This window comes from Mus musculus, chromosome 5 (genome assembly GCF_000001635.26).
Source record: "Mus musculus strain C57BL/6J chromosome 5, GRCm38.p6 C57BL/6J".
NCBI lineage: Eukaryota > Metazoa > Chordata > Mammalia > Rodentia > Muridae > Mus > Mus musculus.
In genome coordinates this window covers 86,244,309-86,265,893 of record NC_000071.6, presented here as the reverse complement: position 1 = coordinate 86,265,893, position 21,585 = coordinate 86,244,309, and the positions used below count along the sequence as shown (strand labels likewise).

At 37.4% G+C, this 21,585-nt stretch overlaps 1 protein-coding gene across 1 annotated transcript in view; it reads left to right on the top strand.

Moving 5' to 3' along the window:
- The window catches only part of Tmprss11c (transmembrane protease, serine 11c), a 57,828-nt gene that overhangs the window by 23,415 nt on the left and 12,828 nt on the right, over positions 1-21,585 (top strand). The window contains exons 4-5 of the mRNA NM_001030297.2: positions 5,922-5,989; positions 9,439-9,599. Coding sequence (NP_001025468.1) covers positions 5,922-5,989; positions 9,439-9,599 — 229 coding nt within the window. The remainder of the gene's footprint in view (positions 1-5,921; positions 5,990-9,438; positions 9,600-21,585) is intronic.

The window sequence follows — 21,585 nt, the reverse complement described above, 5'->3', positions numbered from 1 at the left end:
TGAACCCACACAGCTATAGTCACTTGATTTTTGACAAAGGAGCTAAAACCATCCAGTGAAAAGAAGACAGCATTTTTCAACAAATGGTGCTGACTCAGCTGGCAGTTAGCATGCAGAACAATGCAAATTGATCTACTCTTATCTCCTTGTACAAATCTCAAGCCTAAGTGAATCAAGAGACACTGAAACATATAGAGGAGAAAATGGGGGAAAGCCTCAAAGATATGGACACAGAGGAAATATTCCTGAACAGAATGCCAATGGCTTATGCTGTAAGATCAAGAATCAACAAATGGGACCTCATAAAATTCCAAAGCTTCTATAAGGCAAAGGACAATGTCAATAAGACAAAAATGGCAGCCAATAGATTGGGGAAAGATCTTTACCAATCCTAAATCTGATAGGGGACTAATATCCAATATATAAAAAAAAAAAAACTCAAGAAGTTGGACTCCAAAAAAACAAATACCCCTATTAAAAATAGGGTGCAGAGCTAGACAAAGAATTCTCAACTGAGCAATACCAAATGGCTGAGAAGCATCTAAAAAAATGTTCAACATCCTTAATCATCAGGGAAACAAAGCAAAAGAACCCTGAGATTCAACCCACTCCAGTCAGAATGGCTAAGATCAAAAACAGCACATGTTGGTGAGGATGTGGAGAAAGAACACTCTTCCATTGCTGGTGGGATTGCAAGCTGGTACAACCACTCTGGAAATCAGTTTGGCGATTCCTCAGAAAATTGGACATAGTACTACCAGAAGACCCAGCAATACCACTCCAGGGCATATACCCAGAAAATGCTCCAACTTGTAATAAGGACACATGCTCCACTATGTTCATAGCAGCCTTATTTATAATAGCCAGAAGCTAGAAAGAACCCAGATGTCCCTCAACAGAGGAATTGATACAGAAAATGTGGTACATTTACACAATGGAGTTCTATGTACCTATTAAAAACAATGAATTTATGATATTCTTAGACAAATGGATGGATGTGGAGAATATCATCTTGAGTGAGGCAATACAATCACAAAAGAACACACATGATATGCACTCACTGACAAGTGGATATTAGCCCAGAAGGTCAGAATATCCAAGATACAATTTGCAAAATACATGAAACTCAAGAAGAAGGAAGAACAAAGTGTGGATACTTTGATCCTTCTTAGAAGGGGAAACAAAATATCCATGGAAGGAGTTACAGAGACAAAGTTCAGAGCAGAGACTGAAGGAATGACCAGCCAGAGACTGTCCCACCTAGTAATCCATCCCATAAACAACCACCAAACCCAGACACTATTGCAGATGCCAACAAGGTTTTGCTGGCAAGAGCCTGATATAGCTCTCTCCTGAGAGTCTCTGCCAGTGCCTGGCAAATACAGAAGTGGAAGCTCACAGTCATCCATTAGACAGAGCACAGGTTCCCCAATGGAGGAGCTAGAGAAAGTACCCAAGGAGCTGAAGAGGTTTGCAGCCTGACAGGAGGAACAGCAATATGAACTAACCAGTATCCCCAGAGCTCCCTGGGACTAAACCACCAATCAAAGAAAATACATGGTGGGACTCGTGTCTCTAGCTGCATATGTAGCAGAGGTTGCTTAGTCAGTCATCAATGGGAGGAGAGGACCTTGGTCCTGTGAAGCTTCTATGCCCCAGTATACGGGAGTGCCAGGACCAGGAAGCAGGAGGTGGTGCATTGGGGAGTAAGGCGAGGGGGGAGGGGATAGGGGATTTTCAGAGAGGAAACCAGGAGAGGAGATTACATTTGAGATGTAAATAAAGAAAATATCTAAAAAAAAATAAGTTAATATGACTAGGTAAATAATCCAATGTGTTTAATAAAATACAATATTATTCCACATAAATGCTAAGGATTTATAGGTGGTCAAAACATTCATATAAAGCAATCAGCCAACCTTATACATTAAACCATTTAATGCAATATCCACATATTAGATAGTTATACAACCAGGACACTCATCAAATAACATTTTCTGAAGCTATCCAGATCACACCAGGAGCATAATGCCCCTTTAGAGATATGCCTCTTTTTGACACAGCCTACCTAGTAACAGATTCTGTATAGATTCATAAAATTTAAGTCATGTCATTTTTAAACACTAATAATAAAATAAATGATAATAGATCTGTTCCATTTAATATAAGTTAACAATTGTTACAAATTAAGTAAAAATTCCATTAGCATTCATTCAGTTCCCATCCTTCAAAATGTAGCAGAATAAGGTTTAAACTCCAAGAATTTTAAACTCAGATATTACTAGGTCTATCTTTTTTTTAACTAGGTCTATCTTAAAACACAATATTTATCTGGTACACTAAATGTAAGCCATTCTGAATTAAGATTCTAGCCATAATGGAACTGGGATCATTCCAAATTTATCAAGAACACAACACACATGGCATTAATATTATTTATATTTCATGGGGTTTAAGTTTTCCTGTGACAATTAGCCATAAGCAAGAGCAATTTGAGGAAGAAAGGGTTCATTTTCATTTGCAGTCCCAGGTTTCAATCTATCATTGTGGAAAGTCACAGTGACAGAAACTGGAAGCAGCCATTAACCTGGCATATGCACTCAAGAGCATAAAGAAATGACTGCTTGCATGCCACTTGTTGGCCTTGCTAACTTTATGTCCCCACTCCTACACATCTCAGGATTTCTGTTCCTAGAGAATAATGCCTCCCACTGTGGACTAGGTCTTCTCTGATGAACCAACTTGATCAAAGCCATCATATGCCCACAGTCCAACTCAACACAGCTGCCCCTGCCTCCCAAAATGCTTAGATTAAAGACATGTGCCACCCACACCTGGCTGAACTAACTGGGTCTATAAGGCCCTCTGAAATTGTATCCCCACGTGTTTGGGCAAATACAACTTATATGATTTCTCCTGAGTCACAAATCCCTCAAATACACCAGTCTGTTCTTACCTGGTAATTGTTATTCCTTTTACATAAAAAAAAAAAAACTATACAGTTCTCTTTATTTTTGACTCCCTATCTTCCAGGTCTCATTCATATATTCCTTCTTCAAAAAGTCCTTAGCTGAGGCTTCAATCATTCCATTTCATTATTTTGCATTTTTCATATCAAACTACTCCAAACCACCATACTTAAATATTTATTTCTTGGCATGCTAATAATCATCTGTCTCCTCCATTGACTCACTTAAAAAAATGACTGTTTTGTTTACCGTTTACTTCATAAGATAATACACTGATTGACAACCCCATTGTCATATATCAATTGGTTGGTAGCAGGAGAATAAAACATAAATTACACCTCCTGTCAATGTCAACGTTATGATGTTTAGAAGAACTCTATCTGCCAACATGCAAGCTATCATGGATGTAAATCTTGCCGAGTGATGTTGAAGTGTGATTGAAGGAAGTCACCCATTACATTGGAAATACAGAAAGAGAAGTGATTGAGAAAGTGATTCTTTCATAAAATTTCTTTTGATGCTTTTTTGTATAGCCTTGAGTTCTTTTAAATTTTATTTTTTGAGAATTCCATATAGGAAAACTGTACTTATATAATTTTGACCCCCTCCACTCCCTCTCCTAACTTCCTGTGCTCTTCCACACTCTGACAAATTCAAGACCTCTTCTTTAGCTTTGTTTTACATAATCACACACATATGCATACACACACATACACATATACACACATGTACACACATGTACACACACACACACTACTAAGTCTATTTAGTGTTCTGCATTTGCTCATATGTTTAGAACTGACCACTTGGGGTCACATAACCTACCAAGTGTTTTATCCATGGAGAAAATTGGTTTTCCCTCTCTCAGAAGTCATTGATTGGCTATAGGTTTTCATCTAAGAGAGGGACTTCATAAAAATATCTCCCTATCCAAGATTGGATGTTGAAGTGCATGGTCATTATGCAGATCTTCTTTAGGCAACCATATTGTTGAGATTTCTCAAGTACAGCTTCCCTATTAATTCTAAAAGATACTATCTTGTAAGAGTCATCCTGGTCCTCTGGCTCTTAAACTTTTCCATGCCCTCTCCTGTGATTTTTCCCCTAACACTAGGATTTCCAGGGTAGATGTTTCAACTGCGGTTTGGGCACACACATTCACACACCCACTGTTATTCATTCTCTGCAAGTTGGCCAGTTGAGATCTCTAGAATAGTCTCCATCTGCTGCAAAAGGAAGCTTCTTTTATGAAGGGTAGGAGCTGCACTTACCTGTTGATATACTGATAAGTCTTTAGAATACAGCCAGAAATTATATTACTTCAGGAATATGGGAATAGTAGTTTCTCCTCTAGAGTCTATGATATCTCTAGTCACTTGTAGTTAGCTAGGTTTACAGTAGCAGGCATGAATTTTTTCATACTGAACAGTCTAGCTGGACAACTGTTGGCTACCCACTCCCAAGTTATAACTGCCGCACGTTGTATCACTGGTCTTTATACCTGGGCTTTATAGCTAGGCAGAGAGAGATTGCTTTTCTCCCTTAGCAGCCTGTATAGCAGCTTCAGATACTATGAGAGCTAAATTGCAGGCTCCCAGGTCAGTTCTTTTTTTTTTCTTCAATTTTTAATTGATATGTTCTTCATTTACATTTCAAATAGTATCCTGAAATTCCCCTATACCCTCCCCCAGCCCTCCACCCACTCCACTTCTTGGCCCTGGTGTTCCCCTGTACTAGGGCATATAAAGTTTGCAAGATCAAGGGGCCTCCCTTCCCAATGATGGCCGACTAGGTCATCTTCTGCTACATATGCAGCTAGAGACACAAGCTCTGGGAGTACTGGTTAGTTCATATTGTTGTTCTACCTATAGGGTTGCAGACCCCTTCAGCTCCTTGGGTACTTTCTCTACCTCATCCATTGGGGGGCCCTGTGTTCCATCCAATAGATGGCTGTGAGCATCCACTTCTGTATTTGCCAGGCACTCAGTTCTAATTTGATTCTTCCAAGTCCTGTGTCCAAAATGACTAGCCATAGGCTCTTACCCTCAAATTCTGAGAGGCATCCAATGGCAGTAACAATAGGGTATATTGTTTAGAAAGTCTCTTGGAACCTCCTTACTAACAACTCAAAAAAAAGGTTTCACATGCATAGGACTGCACATGTATTAGATGGTCTAGAGCTTTTGGGAGGTGGGGCTTAATTAGCATCCCATTTGAATGTAACTTCAATATAAATATATATAAAACTTAGGTAGGCTTAGTAACTACTGTTTCCCTGTAGCTTTTTCAAGCATTGTTGCTGTTATTTATTCTCCTCCCTCTCTTTCGATATTACCCTCCATCTCCTTTCCCCAGTTCAAGTGTACCACCCATTTCCACGTTCCCTTTTCATAATATCTACGCCCTGCTATCTCCCTTTAAGCCTATCAACAATATATACTTGCAAAGGAAAAAAATAGATCACCATGTAGGCATTACAGATCTGCCATAGCACACATATACACATGCATTCACACACACACACACACACACACACACACACACACACACACACACACATACAGGTACACACACTTAGAAACATTTCCATGCACATTATTATTTACTTTTATTGCATTTATTTTTTAATAAAATTTGCAATTGAAAGAAAAGTAATATCTACTGGTCATCTGAATTTACCACTTCAAAATGAATTTTAAAGTTTACCCTGCTGATCTTCAATGATTAGGGAAGACATGGACATTGCATATTATATGAAATTTAGGAATAATTTAATTTCAGCTTTTATAAATAAGTACAACTAAACGTATTTGGGCATATGAGACCAAACTGGATTATAAACAGTTTATTGTACTGTTGTTTATTTTTAGATGTATTTCAAGTTTTTTTAAGTGATAGAATCTTTCTTTTAAAAGCTGAAATCATGTCATTAACCCATTTTCTTTTTAATAGATGAATGAAACATTTCATGAATCAAAACTGAGAAAACAGTACGTCAAAGCTCACACTGTGCAAGTAAGGTATGCACAAAGGCATTAGAAACTGACTTTCACCTCTCTATTGTTGTTCAGAAAATTGTATTTCTGAGTTGTGAAACTTTATGTTTGAAATAAAATTGAATTTAGTGTAGAGAGACCCTCACTCCGCCCCACCCCCGTGCTCCATATATGTAAAGGAAATGTTTTATTGTTTGTTAGAAAATGATTACAGGGCTGGAGATGGCTGGAGAATTGCTCCTGCAGAGGACTCAAGTTCAGTTCCCAGCACTCACATGATGGCTCACTACCATCAAAAACTCCAGTTCCATGGGATCTATCACCCCTTCTGACCTCAGTGGGTACTGCATGCATGTAGTAGACACACATACATGCAAGCAAAACACTTAACGTGTAAAATAAAATAAATCTAAAAACAGTAAAAATTATAAATTGACTAAACCATAATGATGAATTCCAACTTATAGAAAATTACAAAGTAAATTAAAGTTTAGAGTATGCTTAAAACTTTTAACATGAATAAAAGAGGGTCACTGAGATAACATGTAACATAGAAGCACTGGGCACAGCCTGATGACTCGAGTTCCATTCTAATACACTCTGAATAACATGCATGCCAACACACACACAATAAATAATTTTCATTTTTAAATGAATAAGACATCATGAGCAAAATGTCTAGATTAATTTGGGAAAATTGTTTTGGAGGATTCTAAACAGAGTTAAAAACTTGATTCAATATCAAAAGAGGGCTATTTCATGTAACAATCGATTTAGGGATGTTGTTTAAAAATCACATTCACATACCACCCTGGGTCCACCCTGGGTTGACAATAGACAAAAGCTGTTGTGGCAAAGCATGTAACTTCATGACTAATACACTGAGGAAAGGAGGGGTCACAATTCCAAGCTAGAGACGGCTGTCTCATATTGAAACCTTCTCTCATTAAAGCCATATAGATAAATAAATGGATAAGTAATAAATGCAGAGACTAGGAACTGACTCGTTAGGCATTTGCAACCACCCCTAACATTCACTCACTATATGTACAGTGTATATCGATTCCCTCTCTCATAATTAGGAAGCCTACAGGAGTGGATGCACAACTTTATCCACTGACAAGATAAAGACACATGTATTTATAAAGAATCGGGAGGAAATCGGTATGAACGGAAGGAAACTCAAACACAAGTCCACATATTTGAAACTGTGGGAGTTGTGTCTCTAGGAGTCCCACCTCTGAGACAAGGTTCACAGAAAGAAGAGTGTTACCCACTCTGCTTAAATAAAATTTTCACCACCAAGAAACAGATCCAAATTAACATCAACTCTTCAAAAACTATTTGCCACCTATCTGCACAAAATCCATTTGTCTCTACCTGACAAGACTTTTAAACTTCAGAAACAACGTCCAGAGTATTCTATCGATAAGCTTAGAATGGAGCTAATAGAGTTTAGTTTTAAATGTGAATTGATTATTTATCATTTCAAGGAAACGTTGCGAGCTCCACTGGGCATTAAGGAGTTTCAGTAAGAATAAAATACAAGTCAGGCTCTCATTACTAGCCGAGAAACCAATTGGACAATTTAATCATCAGTTAGTGTCTCTGATGGTATAAGTATATCCAATTGATAATCTAGATACAGGAGAGACTTAGTTTCTAAATCCTAACATAATACTCTCATGTAGACAAAAAACAAACACAAATTTTATATAGTGATGGACCCCAGATGGGAGCAAAGCTTTGATGGGTTAGAAACGAACTTGAGCAAAAGTGAGAGGCCTTTTACCTAGCTGTGTCTTAGAAATAACATTATTGAGTAAATTATTTTCTTAGTAAGTTTACCAAATAGACTATCTCTCCTTTTGTAGGTTATATGTGTCATTGTGTCCCATGCTACTTAAATATCATATCACTAACTATTAAAATACAAAGATGTTATGTGGGAAGTAAAATAAATTCACACCCATGAAGGCACAAGAGTGTACCTTTGCTGTCCTGTGAAAATCCTAACTCAACGTTAGATAAATATAGAGGCATAAAACCAAACTTCTTGTTTCAAAAGGTTCTTTAGTATTAATTAGATCTGATGAGTTCTTAAAGACAAGAGGGTCTCAGGAAAATATCCACAGAACTCAAAGTGAATTAGTTAATCATTCATGGAGGGAGAAACGATTCTTGAAATGTAATTCCATACACCCGTGAGAACAATCACACCATTCCAGCAAAAAGTCCCTAAACCTTAATGCCTGACAAATTAACTAGCATTTTAAAGCTATATTATATGTAGCTCTGTGTGTTTATGCAATTCCATTTAAAGCAACAACAAACAGAAAACAGAAAAAGATTCATTGTTACCTGTTTCTCTGCATGTAACTATATAAATGTCCATAAACTTAAATTTTCCTTTTATCTCTCTGAATATATTCAAAATAAGTACAATTGGCAGTCACCCTGGATATATTTAAGATTTAAGTTTAGATTAGAATTAATCATGCCTATGACAAATTAAAATTGACTCTCCAATAAAGAGTAACAGAAATCGTATTTACTTAAGATATCATAGAAAAAATAATGGAAATAAGTTTTATAGTCACTGAGGGAATCCTGGATCTTAAGCATGGTTTCCATCCTTGTTTGCACATGTTTTGGAGGTTTTAAAGAGGAGGTTATTAGGATCTTCCTACATTGCATAGAGCTCTCGGTTGTTAATTTTCAGATTTATAAATACAGATAGACACAGAAGTAGAGAGCAGTAGCAATGGACTTTCACTATAGTCAGTTATAGTTGCTCCCTTGTAAAATGTTTAGCTTATCCATGTGCATCTTCAAGTCGGAATGACAGATAAATGAGTTCATGCTCTGTAACCTCAGTCCTGATAGCCAACAAGTGAATAGACAACGACTCACCATTGCAAACTGCAATTCCATTTAAAGCAAAAACAAACATAAAACAAAAAACGATTCATATTCACTTGTTTTTCTGTTTTAATTTTTTATTAGTCTCCCTGCAGAAGCCGTACTAGATCCATAATCATAAATACATTTATACTAATGAATAATTTTCATTTGCCACTGTGGTGTTTAAAATTCTTCTATATCCATTAGTAAGAAGCTCCCAATCTGTAATGGTTAAAGAAAACAATAAATAAGATTAGCATTCAGTTTGGGGGATGAAAACCAGGAACAGAGCATGAAAGCAACTTGCTATATAATCACAGTGGCCAATATTAGGTATAAAATCCAAACTCAATTTCCCTGGATCTAAAACTGAAAATGAATTGTTTCATTACATCTATATAATGTTATTTCCCTTCCCTTTGGAGGGACCAGATGATGAGCAAACCATAGAACGGTTCGACTGTCTTGTCCCACACTCTGTCTCTCTACAAACTCCCCACTCCAGTCATTAAGTGTGATCCAGGTTCAGTCATGAAATGAACATCTACTTGTCTACTTGTGTTTTACAGCAAAGCCAAAGGGAAGGTGGTGATACATGCTGTGCTGAAGTTTAAAGCCTGTTATAGAAATAATGTAGAAAAATACTGGGAAAGCGTTGAAACCACTTTGTATCAGAAACTCAAAGGCCAAACTGGATTACTTATAGACTCTTCCTCATTTAAATTTTCAGGTAAGAATATATATGGTATGCGATGACTTTCATCATTTCATGCCATTTTGTTATTCATGTGAAGCAGAACTTCTTCCTTTAAATATTGTACCACATAAACAGAAAGCTAGTTTTGTGTCCCATGATAGTAATCAGAATCTCAAATAACTTTTTTTTTTTCAAAACATAGCCACCTAAAACATAGTTTACTCTGTGGTCATGAGCCTTTCTGTTGTGGTAGTCTCAACAATCTAGACTGGCGGGATTTTTTTTTTAAATCCTGGAACATTTAAAAAAACCAAACTCCTTTCTTATCATACATTTAATAGAACTTGTCTCACATGGTTGCATATAATCTGATTCTTGCTCCCTAATACACTCCACGTTATTCTCACAAATAACGTGGAGTGTAATAAAAGTACAGTCATCCCTCAGGCTGTCAGTCCCTACTATGATTCCTATTATAAGAATAATGTAGAAAAATTTGGGGACAGAATCGAAACCATATTGTATCAAAAAAAAGGTGAGAAAGTGTAGTCACTTCTAGAGGAAGTGGTTGGGGTTAGGAGTCCTAGGACAAGCATTCATTTTCACTGAATAACAAAACATCAAAAAAGTTTCTTCTGGATAAGACGCCGTCCCTGCTGAATTGAGACTTCTCTGAAATCGTGAGATTTCCCTTCTCATACATTTCCTCCTCACTTAGCTCATTCTATACAAAGTGACCTCAAAACAGCAGGAAGAAAGCAGCCTTCCAACTGGGAGAGGAAATACCATTCAAAGGTATATTTTTAGAAACTCATCTCTAACTACATAAACTCAAGTATAAAATAAATATTACATTCCTAGCATCCTTCCAAATTTTAAAATATTACATATGATCTCAGAGAAATAAATATACATCCTGGTGTTCTCTTCCAGACAACTGATTTTTCCAGTACTTGTGTTGTAATGTTAAGCTACACTCTCGTCAGGGGCAGTTAAATGAAGGAAATTAATTTCAGACTACACTCTGGTATTGTTTTAAGTTTTGGCAACTCACTGCCCCGCCCTCTTTGTCCTTCATCAGAAGTTAGGTATCTCATAAAACTGAGTGAGTATTCACCCATGTAGTACCAAACCTAGCAGCTGACAAAGCCATTCCCCAAAACCACAATGGAACAAGCTAATACCGGGCTTATATTCATGACAGCTCTCGCCAAGATGAACTTTTTTTTTTTTTTTTGTCAACACGTAAGTAGGTCTGTGCCATAGGGATCAGTGAAATGTATTTGGCAGCCAAGTTGCTGTTTAAGCACTTTCTTAAATACCATGGCATTCTGATGATACCTAGTTAGCTCAGTAACTTACAACAAATATGTCAAGGCTATAAAATACATTTTCATACATGCTGCTTTACATACAGAAAAATGCCAATGTTTTTAAGACAGGCTTAGAGTGCCACTGGCCAGAGCTGTTAATTAAATGAATGGCTGGTTATAGCATCAGTATCCTATGATGTGACTAGAAAAAGAAGCAACATAAAACAGTACTTGACAAACACAGAAGTGGATGCTCACAGTCAGCTATTGGATGGATCACAGGGCCCCCAATGGAGGAGCTAAGAAAATATCCAAGGAGCTAAAGGGATCTGCAATATGAACTAACCAGTGGAACTAACCAGAGAAAATATCCAAGGAGCTAAAGGGATATGCACTATGAACTAACCAGTACCCTGGAGCTCTTGACTCTAGCTGCATATGTATCAGAAGATGGCCTAGTTGGCCATCAGTGGAAAGAGAGGCCCATTGGTCTTGCAAACCTTATATGCCACGGTACAGGGCCAGGGCCAAGAAGTGGGAGTGGGTGGTAGGGGAGTGGGGGGTAGGGCATGGGGGACTTTTGGGATAGCATTGGAAATGTAAATGAAGAAAATACCTAACTTAAAAAAAACAGTGCTTGAGATCACAGATTCTGCTACTAGATAGCTTAGTATTTGGATTTTCAGTTCTCTGTATATTAGCTGTATGACTCTGGAACATTTACTTAACATTTCAGTGCCTCAGTCTGACCAAGTCATAATAGAAATGAGGATACGAATTTTAAAGATTACTTTTTAGAGTTGTGAAGATTTCGGAAAACTGATACATTTATACATTATAAATAACTTAAATGTTTAACACAATTATTATTAGTTACTGATATTTAACACAAATTATTAATTTCTGAGGTTTTACCCAGAGAAAACAAAACACTTGATACATATGTTTTATAGATTTGAAAGTTGTCTTAGACAACTAAGTTGTTTAACTATTTTCTATTGTTTTTATTGTTGTAATAAAATACTGTTACCAAAAGAGACTTGGGAACCAAGCAATTTGTTTTTCCTCTTACAACTAACTCTCAGGTCCTACTCTATCACTCCATCATAAGTTCAAGGCAAGAACTCAAGACAGAAATCTGAAGCAAAAGCCATGAAGAAATTTTGCTTACTGGCTTGCTTCCCATGGTTTGTTCAGTGTGCTTTTTATGCAACCCAGGACCACCAGACCAGGGATGGCACTGTCCATAGTAAACTGGGTTCTCCCACATCAATAGTTACTCAAGAAAATGCCCAACCGACTTTCCGACAAACAATCTGATAGAAAATCTTCTCAACTGAGATCCCTTTTGTGAACTTGTCATGAAAGAAAGAAAGAAAGAAAGAAAGAAAGAAAGAAAGAAAGAAAGAAAGAAAGAAAGAAAGAAAGAAAGAAAGAAAGAAGGAAGGAAGGAAGGAAGGAAGGAAGGAAAACAAAAAACAGGAAAAAATATCAATCAGGGATTGGTGAGATGGCTCGGCAAGTAGAGGCATTTGATAACAAGTCTGATAATCTGGGATTACTCCCTGGAATCATAATGGAAGGAAGAAGTGATTCTCACAAGTTGTCTTTTAACACCAGATGCCCAATGTAGCATACATATACAATCAATAAATATAATAAAAACTGAAGTCAAAAGATTAGAAGATAGATAGACAGACAGACAGACAGATTATTATTCTTTTTAATTTGGTACTTTTGGGTTTGGGTCCTTGAATCACAACTCTGGATGTCAAAGTTCAACTAATTACTCCAGAATAAAGAGGATGGCTGCTTCTGACAGAAACAGAAATGGTATTTTTCCTTCTCCATTCTCAGATATCTGTTTCCTCTCATAAGTTCCTTCTAAAGCACACAATATGTTACTTTTGACAGAAACATGTGGCTCAAAGGCTTCTGTTTATGATGATACATTCTTCAGATCACCCTCAGATCTGCAAACACCAGGGCTGTCAGAGTAATGAGCCACAGCAGGCCAGGAGGAAATCTGGCTCAACAGGGCACAGTAGTTCATGTTGGTTCACACTTCAATAGCCTGACACAAGGTAGTATATTTTAGGTACATTTAACTACAGAATAATTGGGGGGGGGGGGAGTTTCCTGGTATAACACAATTCTGTGTGATAAATCTATTTTATCAAAATATCAAAAGATATTATATCAAAACCCTTTTTAAAGTACATGTCACTTCTTTCATTGAAGGTGGGATCTATAGATAGAGTACATGTGTCATCTTAAGGGCTTGAAGGAGTATCTGGTGTGGTCTCCAATATACAGATAGTTCAAGGGTCACTAGGCTATTAACTACCTTTGGTTCTGTCTGTAAGAGTCTGGGGGACCCTGTGGCCATACAGATAACGCCAAGTTCACCAGACTATTAACCATATCCACATCCAGTCTTCTGGGTAAAAAGCAGGTTAAACATCTCTCTTTTCAAGAAACAGCAATGGGTGTTTAACACTCCTGGTTCCCTCAGTGCTTATCTGTGAGCACAAGGACTCTGTGCCCAGTACAGTCCTGGACATGGAGTCTGCACTGGGGGAAGAACATCACCTTGTCACAACTCCCTGATGACGGAGCAGCCTCTCACCTGGAATAGATCTTCATTCTTTTTCCTGTTCATTTGTTTATCTCTTCATACTCTCTCTTTACCTACCATTTTTTGATTCTAAGACTTAGTAAAACAAAACAAAACAAAACAAAACAAAGTTTTAGGCATCCATTGAAGACCTCAGGTAACAACAGGGTCTTTGCAGATTAAACTAGCTAAATTAAAACTGATATCACACTGGATTAGGGTGGCTCCACTTCTGTGAACAGTGTCCTAATAGGTCAATCTGAAAGCACAAATGCATATCAACCATGTGGGGAAAGACTGGGTTTGCAACCACTCACACTGAGGAACAACAAGGAGTCCTTAGAGCCACCAGGAGCCTGAAAGAAATAAGGAGGCATTCCTCAAAGAGCATTCAAGAACATAATAATTCTGATGCCATCTTGACTTCAGACTGTAGGCTTCATAATTGAGAGAGAGTAAATTATATTGTCATACCATCTGAGATAATTTATTATAACAGGTCAAGAAAACAGAGACAACAGTGGGAACCACCACATCCAAAGTGGTGCTTACCTAAGATTTCCTCAAATACAGTGTGACACCCTAATGGGGAATCCCCACTGTGGACATCATGTTCTTTGTTGGTTAATCAGAATAAATTGATAATACTAATAAAAGAAACATCTTTGACATTTCAGGATTTGCTAAATATCCAGAGTTAGGTCAATCATAATTTCTCCGCTCCATTGACTCTGGAACTCCAGTGTACTACATGTAAAGAAAGTTATTTGCCTCAAATTACAATGAGAATCTATCACAGCCCAGTGCTTGGCATGAATAAGAAGATGATAAATTTAACACGAATTTATGTCATTGGCTCACACAGCTATAAGGACTGGCATGCAGATTGCCTCTGGAAGAGGTAGTCAGGAGCTCTAAGCAGGTTACAGAGAACTATCTTTTCATTTTTTTTTTCATTTTTTTTATTAGGTATTTTCCTCATTTACATTTCCAATGCTATCCCAAAAGTCCCCCATACCCTCCCCCACCACTCCCCTACCCACCCATTCCCACTTCTTGGGCCCTGGCGTTCCCCTGTACTGAGGCATATAAAGTTTGCATGACCAATGAGCCTCTCTTTCCACTGATACATATACAGCTAGAGACATGAGCTCCAGGGGGTACTGGTTAGTTCATATTGTTGTTCCACCTATAGGGTTGCAGATCCCTTTAGCTCCTTGGGTACTTTCTCTAGCTCCTCCATTGGGGGTCCTGTGATCCATCCAATAGCTGACTGTGAGCATCCACTTCGGTGTTTGCTAGACCCTGGCATAGTCTCACAAGAGACAGCTATATCAGGGTCCTTTCAGCAAAATCTTGCTTGTGTATGCAATGGTGTCAGTGTTTGGAGGCTGATTATGGGATGGATCCCCGGATATGGCAGTCTCTAGATGGTCCATCCTTTCGTCTCAGCTCCAAACTTTGTCTCTGTAACTCCCTCCATGGGTGTTTTGTTCCCAATTCCAAGAAGGGGCAAAGTGTCCACACTTTGGTCTTCATTCTTCTTGAGCCTCATGTGTTTCACAAATTGTATCTTATATCTTGGGTATTCTAAGTTTCTGGGCTAATATCCACTTATCAGTGAGTACATATCATGTGAGTTCTTTTGTGATTGGGTTACCTCACTCAGGATGATGCCCTCCAGGTCCATACATTTGCCTAGGAATTTCATAATTTCATTCTTTTTAATAGCTGAGTAGTACTCTATTGTGTAAATGTACCACATTTTCTGTATCCATTCTTCTGTTGAGGGGCATCTGGGTTCTTTCCAGCTTCTGGCTATTATAAATAAGGCTGCTATGAACATAGTGGAGCATGTGTCTTTCTTACCAGTTGGAGCATCTTCTAGATATATGCCCAGGATCTTTTCATTTCTTAGCTCCATTCTCAGGAAACTGTTCAGCTCCTCTTGACTCACAAACTTCTCCAGAAGATAATTATAATGAAAGAAGAACTAGGTGCTATTTAATAAGCCAGAAAACAAATACAATGAGAAGCACTTATTTCCCCTGCTTGATCACCAAAAATATGTGAAGAGGGTAGTGGAGAACACTGTACAGCTCAGGTCACATGGCCGCTTAACCACATGAATGGAGAAAGAGTAGGAAAGGGACATCTCTCCCAAGAAATCTAGTAAGCAGCAGCAAATACATCCATCACTTGCCACAGCTGGCACCTGGGGTCACCTTGGAGTGGATTGACACTATAAATAACTACTACCTTTTCTTATCACTTCTAATAATTGTCTATAGGAGTTTCATTTTTATGTCATTCGACAATCAGGAGAAGGCAAATCATCAGCAGATGATCAGTCCTTTTCTGTATCAAACGTTTCAGGGCTATCGGTGTAGGATGCAATGTTCTAGAGGATAGAATCTAGGGTCAAAGTGCAGTCATTTTTGGTGTCTGGTTGAGGTCGGGTCCATTGGTGGTTCTTGCTGCATTCTCACTTAACAAAACATGCTAGATAATTACTTCATAAAAATGTTACTCTGTCGTGTGTGTGTGTGTGTGTGTGTGTGTGTGTGTGTGTGTGTGTGGTGTGTTTCATGGATGGATGGATTCAAAGCATGGCAGTAAGCCCTTTTAAAGTGATTTTACAAGCCTTAGGGATGAAGTAACTCATGCATAAAGATCATATCTCATGTAAAAATATAAATACCAAATCAAACAACGTGTCCAGAAATATGTCTGTGCTTAATAAATATACTTACTGCAGGAAAAACATATTTCATATAACCCTTTTATTATTATATTACTATGTCGTTGCAAGGTAAAAATCATTAAATCACCTGACATTGACTATTTAAGATAAATATGAAAAATTATATATTTCTCCCCTACTCAATAAATATTTATTCCCTTAAAAATTATTTTTTAGGAGGGTTTTGTGGTACATCCCTTTAACCCCAGCACTCAGGAGACAGAGGCAGGCAGATCTCTACGTTTGCAAACAGCCTGGTCTCAATAAAGTGAGTTCCAAAATAGCCAGGGCTACATATAGAAACCCTGTCTCAAATAAATAAATTAATGATAATAACAACAATAATAATAACTTCTGGCAAATTCTTAATCTAATTATATTTATTTTAATGAAATGAAAGCTGATATTCATTCCCAAACCCCAAATATTAGCTCAATAATGTTTAATACCATGTTCAATTAAGTATGATTAAGCCAATAGTTAAGACTACCTATACATCTTCTTACCTCATTCTATAGCTTTTGAGACAGCTCCAAAAAAAAAGTTCAAGGTGGCTTGGGACTTGCTAAGGATACAGCTTTCCATCAGCACATCTTGCTACAATTTTCTCTTTAGTATTTTATGGCTGTTTACCTGATATCATTAGATAAACAGAACATGCACTTAATATTTAATATTTTTGTAATTCAAATTTTTAACATCAAAGAGAAATGCAAGTGATATTTCATATACTAAACAAGTTGTCTCACTAGAAAATGAGTTTGCCTGTCACAGATGTAAGCTCTGAAGCACTGTATAAGATGACAGTTCATTTGCAAGGTAATCCCTGAGCAAGACAACAGTCCAATAATAGACTAGATCCATTTGCAAAACTTCAGAGACAAAGGCAATGGCAGTCTCTTCAAGCTGGGGGGGGGGGAACCTAAAGATACTGTGTAAAAGAAAAAAAGCTAAAAGCTTCAAGCTTCATATACTAAAGCAAGCACTTTAAATGAGATGCCTTATAAAATTGAAGTACTTTATAATGTTCACAACTTTAATGGGCCATTTAAGGCTATGATTCTTATTTGCTTTTAAATAATAACAATCAGTTCCCACACAAAAAAAACCACTGAATTGTTTAGGGATGAAACATGCTAAGTACTTACCCTAAATTATAATTGCTTAAAGCAAAGTTTCAAATCATGTGGAAGAAAAAGAAAAAAAAATGGAAGCAATAAACTCCACAGACATAGATGCCGACTGTGATTCATGGCCAAGGCTTTTACAGACAAGCCCAAGGCGTGCCCTAGCACCCATGAGCATCTGGCTAAAAGTGGAGCATAGATTGACTTAGGAGAACACATATTCTCATGAGCCTCGATCCTGAGACAAGGAATTGCTTCACTGAGTCATTGTGTGAATGACTGAACAAACTCCATCTTTTCTTCTTCTTCTTCTTCTTCTTCTTCTTCTTCTTCTTCTTCTTCTTCTTCTTCTTCTTCTTCTTCTTCTTCTTCTTCTTCTTCTTCTCCTTCTCCTTCTCCTCCTCCTCCTCCTCCTCCTCCTCCTCCTCCTCCTCCTCCTCCTCCTTCTTCTTCTTTTTGATAAATCTTTAAAGACATTTGAAAGAAAATGTGATTATCAAAATGTGGTTTTTTTTTAGCTAAGAACCAGTTTTCAGCTTTAACAAATCCATTTTTATCAAATCTTAAAACATGTCAAGTATAACACCTTAACCATATGCATTTTGTGGATGGTAAGAATTGTTAGACAATTCTCAGGGTAGTTAATAATTTATGTTTTAAATAAAATACATTACTTCTTAAAATTTTTTTTTTGTAAAACTCTCAAATTTACCAAAGACTTCCTTACATCCCTAGAAATAACCAATAACATAGGGTGGGTATGTGGTGGTCTCAAGGCCTTGGGGAAATGTGGCATTAGCATTGTCACTAAATTCCTCAAGTATTTGGAGTTCTGAGTCCTTGCATTTTCTTTGTTATTTCTGTTTTCATCCTTCAGTGTCGACAAGAGTTCTTACTGTAATATCTGTTTTCTTTATGTTCTTCCCTAAGTTCTTTTTATGTTCACTCCATTTCTTTTCAATATTTTACAGTGGCTTATATACAAAAATTAGAAAAGCAACCAACCTGTAAATGAAAGTATGTCAGACTATTCACTAATTATAGAAACTTCAGCATAATAGTTTTTTAACTCCTACAGACATTCTTTTTCCCAAATTTCTGAGTTCACAACATAGAAAATGTAATAAAATTTCCCAAAAGATGTAGCTAACTATGTTTGTTAACATGTGGCTTCCAGCCATAAAAAAATTATTTAGAAACGATATTTCTTTGTATACTTTTTAATGTAGTTTTCAGTTTAGAGTTTGAGATACTTAAAACTAAATAATTATGTCCTAAATACTGCCCATTGTAAATATTAATCAGATAGTCACTATTTAAAGGTGGTTGTGATCAGTAGGGTACATAAGATAAACTACACTAAAATGTGCACAAAATTATTATGGAAATATTTATAGAATATTGCATAATGATATGATATAGTAATAAAATAATATACAAGTTATCCTCTGACCTTACATGCGACACCCATACATGAAACCTATCATCTGTGAAAACAACTCGTGATTTACCTAATATTGACTTTTATATCCTCATCATCAACTGTCAGCAGGCAAGGTATGTACTCTAAAAAACTAACCTACATCAGTCTGAGGAATGGCAAATGACACATCATGAGTAACTACAGGGCAATTTTCAGTCAAACTGGAAACAAAGGAAAGCAATTATCGAGGCTAGGTATACGGTCAGCTGACCCAAGTGTGGGGTGAGCCGCGCGTTCTGTTTCTGCTCAAGCGCCACCCAGCGCCATACTCTGCTCCTTTTAGTGCCGCCCGCTCACATTACAACTGTGTGTGCACTAAAATAGTATGGATAAGGACATAACTTTTGCATCTCAAAATACAATCTGGCTTAACACGTCCATATTCACTTACAGTTTCACAGTTTTCAGAAATTGGACAGTTGGACATTTTTAAATGTCCCTAAGAGAGTATGGCTGAATGCTTCTACGTAGAAAACCCAAGAAATGAATCTAAAAGTTAGAATTACTCAGCTTATTTAGAATGTGGATTCATGTAGAGTAACAAATTTACATAAATATCATTAAAGTCTATATAATTAATATATATAATTAATATATATTATTCTATAATTATAAATCTATATAATTAATGTTATGAATGAGCCTGCTACTACTGTAAAAAAGTAAAGTTATTCCTTGTTCTTAGAATTTTACAATTTGCTTCAGATTTTTTTCTCCCAAGGAAAGAAGTTTGCTAGAAATCAGATTGTAGAGGAGTCTTCCTTTTATAAATCTTTATCTAGCTATTGTTTGTTTGCTTGCTTGCTTGCTTGCTTGCTTGCTTGCTTGCTTGCTTGCTTGCTTGCTTTATTGAGATAGATCTTTCTATGTCGTTCTCTTGGCTTGGAACTCATTCACTAATGCACAAGCTAGGGTTAAAGAGTATAAGGGTATAAAGTGAGAGCTCTTCCTCCTCCTCCTCCTCCTCCTCCTCCTCCTCCTCCTCCTCATCTTCCTCCTCTTCCTCCTCTCCCCTCCTCCTCCCTTTCCCTCTCTGTCCCCCTCCTCCTTGTTCTTCCTTGAGACATAATCTCACTATGTAATTTTTGTTTGTTTTTGTTTTTTCGAGACAGGGTTTCTTTGTATAGCCCTGGCTGTCCTGGAACTCACTTTGTAGACCAGGCTGGCCTCGAACTCAGAAATCTGCCTCCCTCTGCCTCCCAAGTGCTGGGATTAAAGGTGTGTGCCACCACCATCCAGGACACTGTAATCTTGGCTGGCCTGGAACTTGCTTCATGTACCAGGCTAACCTCAAACTCACAGAAATCCAGCCCCTCTGTCAACTCAGTGTTAGATTTTAAAAAGGAGGCACCACCAAGCCCAGGACAGGAATCCTCCAGTCCATCCAAACTTGCTTCTCATGCTTTCCAACCATGAACACTAGAGAAGGATGTTCTACAATATTAATTAGAGAATATGTTTCAAATCTAATATTCAACCTCCAACCATATCATACCTATATATCTCTGGCCTTAAAATAAATTCCTCAACTCCTTCCCAAAAGAATATTTTGTCAGCCATTCAAATCCTCCCCTTTTGCTTAACGTTTGGTGGTGCATTCAATCATCTACAGGTCAGCCATAAAGCCAAACACAGGAAACTGGACAGAGCTAGACATTAATTTTAAGTTAATTATGAATGTTTGATTCACTGAGGATAAATCCATGTCTGTACTTTGATAACTTAAGCCCTTGGAGAAGACCAATGCCTGTTTGCTGGGCTGTCTGAGTTTTTAGTTTTCCTGTCCTATAAACTGGTCTGGCCTCAGCTTCACTCATCCCTTAGCCATGGAGTACTGGAATTACAGCTGTGAGCCACCACTCCCAGGACTCTTACCATCCTTTGATCCACATCTTCCTTGGCAGAGACAGAACTATTGTTTTTTATGACTTCCTCAATGCAGTCCACAGTAAACAGAGTCTCTTAGGTTACCATGCTGAAGTTGTGGTTGGGAGGTCAAGCCACAAAACTTCCAACCTCTGAGTGTGAGTCAGAAGACTTAAAAGGTAGGAAATGCAGACAGCCACCACTGTGACTCAGTCTGAAAAGAAACTGGCTTAAGTCGTTTCTCAATTCATTGTAGCTGGCCATCCACACATGGAAGTTATAGTAACTATTCTCTGTTAAGCTATGGAACAGCACCACCTTTAAAAAGCAAACTACATATCTAATACATTTGTTTTCTTTGGCAAGGAACACAATAATAAAGAAAACCTCAAGAAAAGAAAACACACAAATACCATGGAGTTTTAGAACTATCAATTAAGATTATGACAATAATTGTCCAGTCCATTTAAGTTTCTTTCTAAAAATTTCAATATGATTTTATAAGTTGCCAAGCATCAAAAATTCAAAACTAAACTATATATACCATGTCAAACACAAAACAACCTCTGGAAAATAGCAGTAAGACATCTCCTCACGTAGGCGTGGCCCCTTTCTTCTCTAGCCCAGCTGACTGCTAAGTGCCTTTGCCTTTCATTTAGACAGGTCAGCATCTGGTAAAGGATTCTTTTGTCTTTCTGATTTATTGTGCAACCAACTGTAAAATGGCAAGTGTAATGGACATGGAGTTTGGACACTTCTTCCTGGATTTGTAGAAATCAAGAACATCAAATGAATCAGCATAGACATTTATAGTGTTTACCTTATCGTACAGTTGATAATGCCTTTTTGAACTCTTTAAGTAAAACTGGC